The sequence below is a fragment of the Cyprinodon variegatus genome, unplaced genomic scaffold, assembly GCF_000732505.1.
Source record: "Cyprinodon variegatus isolate N-32 unplaced genomic scaffold, C_variegatus-1.0 Scaffold1265, whole genome shotgun sequence".
NCBI classification, from domain to species: domain Eukaryota; kingdom Metazoa; phylum Chordata; class Actinopteri; order Cyprinodontiformes; family Cyprinodontidae; genus Cyprinodon; species Cyprinodon variegatus.
In genome coordinates, this window is record NW_015151718.1 from 150,651 (window position 1) to 156,826 (window position 6,176).

Genomic DNA, 6,176 nt, shown 5'->3' on the forward strand with positions numbered 1-6,176 from the left:
TCTATTATAAGTATAGTCACGTTTTAGTCATTACAAGATGTGATAGTTTTAGTTGGTTTTAATTGACTACAACTTTAAAAGGTTTTAGTCAGTTTTAAGTTGCAAAAAAAAGTTAACCTTTGCAAATAGCAGGTCTAGTTCAACACATCATATTGGTTAAAATAGCAGACAGACAAGCTAACAAAATGTCCAATAAAAGAATGGCTTTAAACATATAAGGTTTCCATCCCAAAGAAAACTATTCCTGATCTACTATGACTTCATTACTCCAAAAAAGCAAAGAACAAAAACATTCTTTTTTCTACTTTAGTGATTTTGGTTTTATTTCTGAGAATTTCCCCCTCGGTTCCTGCTGCTCAGGGGTCAAAGTAGATTTAAATTCACAGGGTTTGATAAAAAAAAATACAGAGAGAAACTACATAATTGTCTTGTAACGCCATGGCAACCCAGACCTAAACTGAATGAATATGCTGCTAAAATGTTGAAATATTTAAAGGAAACAGAGAAAATGTTTTAATGATAATACAAGGAAACATTTCCATCATATTTAAATAGAAACGAGAAAAATGAGAGAGAAATATTCAAAGATCTATAAACCTTTTCATCTGGATCTTTATCCAGAAATAAACAGAATTTAATGAAATATTTGCTTTGGATATAATTTAGAGATTCCTTTTGGAAGAAATTAAAGAATATTTAGCAGATTGTGAGCTGGAAGAAATAAAATCTTGATAGTTAGAGAAAGGGATTTTTTATGCTTGGCAGAGGATGATCAGCTACATCTAGTTTATTAAGTAGCGAGAGCAGGAGGAGCCGTACTGCTGAGAGCGAACCATCAGAGTGGAGCGTAAAGCGCAGACTCTGAGCTAAGCTACGCAAAGACGCATTTCTGCACAGCTAGAAGATTGGAGTTATTCAGAGTTCAGCGCGCAGCACCGGATCATTCCGGATTATTTCCCCTGCCTCTGCTGCCATGATCCACCTACGCGTGGGCGGCAGGATCAAACAGGACGCAGCTGCACAGGTGATATTGCTTTGCTGATTACGCATCAATGATGCTTTTTAGCAACCTGCTGATTTTCATTTAGTCTCGTCTCTTTGATGAAAACTCAGACCTATGACTGGTCATGTTTTAGTCATAAAAGATCCGTGTTCAGGTCGTCAGTTTTAGTTATAGTCATGAAAAAAAGGAGCATCAATGAAATGATTACATAATCGTTGATGAAAACAACATCAGCAGGCTGAATATCTGAGTGAGCCGTGTTTTATGTGCATCACTGGGAGACGAACCCCCCCAACACACCTCCACACTGACCTGCATCTCCTTGTCTCCATACTTGGAAGGGTTCTTGCTGCCCTGGCTCTTCCTGCGCAGCTTCTTCAGCTCCGCCTGGCATTTCTCCAGACTCTCCCCTTTGCTCTTGTGCTCCATCTGGTACTTCTTCAGCGCCGCCTGATGGGGGCAGCACAAAGTCAGCAGGGGCACAGCAGTGCTTGCACAGCGGATATATCACTCCAACATCAACAGCGTGTTCATTTCACTGCTAAATGCTCTGATGAGAGAGAAAAAATGTTGCGGTCGTTCATTTAAAGGGCATGAAGGGAATAAATGTCATATTTTAGCTCATTCCTAAACTGATGAATGTTTGTTTTTGCATGTTGACTCCTTCCCAGCATGCATTGCAAAAAATAAATAAATCCTTGATGTTTTTTTATGGGTTTGGCCTGTAAACGGCATCAAAGCACCAGATTAAAAAACATTAAAACCAACTTTGCTTCTAAAAAGCATCTCTCTGTTTACGTAGATTTCTACCTCCGTAAACTGAGTTCATTCCTGTTCCAGTCAGGAAGACGAGTTTAAGTCTTAAACTGATTTAAAGGCTGTTTGGGGATGAGGCCGACAGGCCGTTAAACAGGCTGTTTGTTAAAGGAAAAGTTTGGGTTTTTATTCCCAGTCTGCTGCTGATCACCAAACGACTGCAGCAGGTCTGTGAAATCAAACCGATGATGATGATGCTGAGCCTAATATTTAAAATAGGCAGGAACTGGACCCTAAAACTAATGAAAATAAAAAGTCCAGGTGATTCTGAGAGATGGAGGCTGTGAGTCGCCCTGAAACCAACCCTGAAGGTTACGACCAAAGGAAGGAGGGACTCACGTTCAGGTAGCGCGCGTCCAGCTCCACCTTCTTCTCCAGCTCCGTCAGCAGCTCATTGTGGAAAGACTTTAGCTGCAAAACAAAGACAGAAAGCTCAGCAATACCCCACAATCATAGCATAAAGCTAACCGCTGGAAACCATGGAGGAGGAGCGTTTGAAAAGAGATGGAAACGTCTTTAAACTTGGAAACAAAGTCCAGAGAATTCTTTTTTAACTTTTTCTGAATATTTAGGGATTCTGAAACTAAATGTGAGTCTCTGCTTAAAACAGCCTCCCAGTATATGAGACCGGTCGTCTGATTGTTGTTTTAAAACTAGATATTGCTGCATCCGCAGCCGATTATCCAAAAGAACCAGAACATTTGCAAACAGGCTTTGAAAAAAGATTGAAGGTTGGATCTAACATCTGTAAATCAGCTGAATGTTTACAGCAAATGTCTCCAAAATTGCTCAATTTTCTCTCAGATTTGGACAAAGAACCGACATCAGAACATTTTCAGTCTGAAATCTATTTAAATTACATATACTGTAATCAGCTTCAATTTCCAAATCCTACTGAAGTGGAGCTCCAGCCTGATAAAAGGCTGCTTTTCAGACGTCCAATATTTCACGTCATTAAGCTAAAAAGGCCACAATCTGTTTGGCTCCCAGTCCCAGGCTGGTTTTAGCAAGACCGTCAGCACATGCTCACCATCTCCTCAAGCTGGATCTGGATCTGTCTGTGCACTTCAGCCATCTGAAAGAGCACATCCCCTGCAGAGAGAAAACAAAGAACAAAGACATGATTAACCAACAGAAGGAGAGAAGAGAGAGTGTGACGTTAACTCGTTCCAACCTCAGACAAACATAAAGCGTGCAAAACAAAACAAAAAAATAGAAAAAGGACAACAAACATGCAGCCAAACAGAACGCATGAGAGACGGGTGTCAATGGAGGGGGGGGGGACGCGCTGTGGGGTGATACAGACGAGCAAACGAACCGCAGAATGGTGAGAAAGCAAAAGAAACAGGCTCCATAGATGAAATGAATGACAAATCAAAGATTAATAAAACCTGCAGAGTGCTAAAACCAAACCGCTAAATCTTTAGATCGGATCACTTAGAGAATAAATCATAAACTCATAACAAAACTTTAAAAAGAAACCGTCAACTTTCTGATTTATGCATTAAGATGTATGTTAGGCTACGAGATAGGAGGGGAGAACAACAAAAAGCAGACCCCAGAAAGTGAAATTAACATATTCAGAAAACATGGTTCATGCAGCAACTAAGGTGTTTAAGATACCTACATGCTGCCTCTTCTGTGTGTGCAATGCATTGTAAAAAAAACAAAAAAACATCTAGTTTGAGCAAAAGAAGAGACCTGAAGAGACAGATCCAACTACCCTGAGAATAAAAATGAGTTTTAAACACAGAAAGAAACACTTAGACACACTGCTAATTGACAAAGAGCCCCATGCTGCTGATTCACAGGACGCTTCACATCCTAAATACCTCAAAGATTCACACAGCAGACTTCAATAATGCAATATCTCACACACTGGATAAAAAAAATCTAAATCTCAACAAGTCATTTTATCTTAAAATAAAGTGCATTTGTTCTCGGATTGAGGAATTAAAAGAGACATTTTACCAATGGAACAAGACAATTTACATTTAAAATAAGAAAAAACAATTACATTGTCTTATTTCAAGTGGTTATTATCCAATTATCTTATTTTAAGAGTACAAATATTCATTGCATTTGCAAATCATCATATTTACCTCCTCAAATTAAGGGTAAATATACTTAATTTAAGACATTTTTACTCATTTCTAGATGGTTTTTCCATCTACTATCCATGGTTAAAGTTTCCTTTTCATTGTTAATAACGTTTCTTTTGGTTTAGATGAAGGCTGGTTTATAATTAGTCTTTCTGGCATTTTTATCATCAAAAGAGAGGAAAAATTTAAATCAGTTTTAAAAAATATCACACACATCTAGAAATAAGTAAGCATTTCTAAAATTAAGTGTTTTTATCCTTAAATTGAGCAGGTAAATGAGTTGTTTGCCAATGGGATGAGTTTTTTTCACTCTTAGATTAAGAAAATTAGATATTAAGCACTTTAAATAAGACAATGGAATAGTTTTTTTCTTATTTTAAATGTAAATGGTGTCGTTCTGTTGGCAAAATGTCTCATTTTCCTCCTCAATTCAAGAAAAAAATGCTCTTATTTTAGGAAAAAATGGCTTTTGTAGATTACATTTTTTTTTTGCAGTGCAGCAACACATATCAGGGATTGGATAAATCGATGGGACAAAAAAACAATATAATAAAAACCTAATGGGACTGTATCTAACGCAGCCCTTCATTAGTTTTTCCACATTAGATCCCAATAAATCAGACAGAAGTTGGTGTTTGAAATGCCACCAATGTGATGATGTTTGCACGGCACTGAAACAAACTGTATATTTAATACCGTGAAAAGGCAAAAACTGAAAGGTTAAATTATAAACAATAGGACTTCACTTTGAATTTGGGCTTAAACAAATAATCAGATTAAATGATTATTGAAATAATCGTCAACTAATCGATTAATCGTTAAGTGGAGTATAGAGACTGTAAAACCTGCCTTTAGCTGACAGGGTGACCCACTTAGAGCAGCAAATATTCCAACATCGTAAAAAAATATGTCAACATTTTGCATTTAAGATTTAAAAAAAGTAATTTTTCAAAATGTTCTAATTGCTTAGTCAGAAGAATAATCGACAGATGAATCGATTTGCCAAATAATCGGTTGCAGCCTGACTTTGAATTAAGCCAATTATGAATAAAGTCAGTAGAAGAAAAGCAGTTTAACAATAAAATCTTTAACAAGACATCAGACTTTAATAACAAACTTCTATGAAAGCATTATAGCTGCTATAAGCTCAGCAGCGCCACCACATGGCGGATATATTCCTTCCAATCATCCTGCAGCCCTGCAGGGAGGCGAACCGGCCACCAGAAGACGCAGGACATTCGGAGGGGACAGAGGGGGCTGCCTGGGAGGATTAATAGGCTTAATGGAAGTGCTGCGGTCATGCAGATGATACTCACTTCCAGGGGGGGGGGTTAGTTTTTTTTGGGTTCAAAGCTGGTTTTTGATGCAAAGACAGAAAAGTTTAACAGGAATACATGAAATGCAGACGACAGAAACACAAAGCAGCTGGACAGGGTTCATCACTGCATGTCCTGCCTTCCATCAGAAGGTCCCCCTCCCCACATCCACCTTTAGACAAACACGCCGTCCACAGGCTGTGGGCGGGGCTCTGAGGCGGAGGAGTGCACCGGTGCATGATAGAAAACTCTGCACTGGTTCTTGGAGAGCAACCAGCTCACACTTCCCCGCCGTCCATTAACAGACAGCTGGCCGCCATGGACAGGCGTGCTGAACCGCAGCGACTCGATCACACGCCATTAGCCTAATGCTGACTTTAGCCTGAGGAGGGAACGCTGTGGAGCATCGAACCCAGAGAGAGAGAGCAGGACGTTTCTAGATAAAGTTTAATATTTAATTATACATCAATAAAACTGACCAAGCAAAGAGTTTTCATGACAGTTAGAAAGACATTTATAAACGGATGTTCCAGTGTCTGCATTTCTAAATGAACGTCAACATAGTTCACTAAAAAATAGTTTATTTGTTCCTTGTTGTAAACTGAAGACATACATCCGGGGGGGGGGGGGTTACCATTACCATTTACATTCAGAGTTATTTAATGAATTTACCGTTAATCAGTAAAAAAATGAAAACAGTAATTTTTGTTGCGATCAATGGATCATTATACCTAAAACTAACACGTTTGCTCTGATTGAATTAATTTAGGGTTAATCAGTAAAAAAAGATAAAAATTATAATTTTCGTTGCGATCACTGAGTCTGGGAGCGGCCATTTTTGCCCAAATATAGTAGCCCCTCCCTCCTGCCATCTTCCAGCAGTGACGTCACGGTGCGGTAAGCCTAGCGCCATTCTCCCCGCTTTCCAAGCTAAATCAA

The 6,176-nt window shown here is 38.8% G+C and overlaps 1 protein-coding gene across 1 annotated transcript in view; it reads right to left on the bottom strand.

Moving 5' to 3' along the window:
- Positions 1-6,176, bottom strand: part of LOC107102501 (brain-specific angiogenesis inhibitor 1-associated protein 2-like) — a 63,980-nt gene that overhangs the window by 18,801 nt on the left and 39,003 nt on the right. Inside the window, exons 4-7 of the mRNA XM_015401830.1 lie at positions 3,447-3,458; positions 2,850-2,911; positions 2,159-2,230; positions 1,316-1,453 (exon numbers count right to left, since the gene is read on the bottom strand). Coding sequence (XP_015257316.1) covers positions 1,316-1,453; positions 2,159-2,230; positions 2,850-2,911; positions 3,447-3,458 — 284 coding nt within the window. The remainder of the gene's footprint in view (positions 1-1,315; positions 1,454-2,158; positions 2,231-2,849; positions 2,912-3,446; positions 3,459-6,176) is intronic.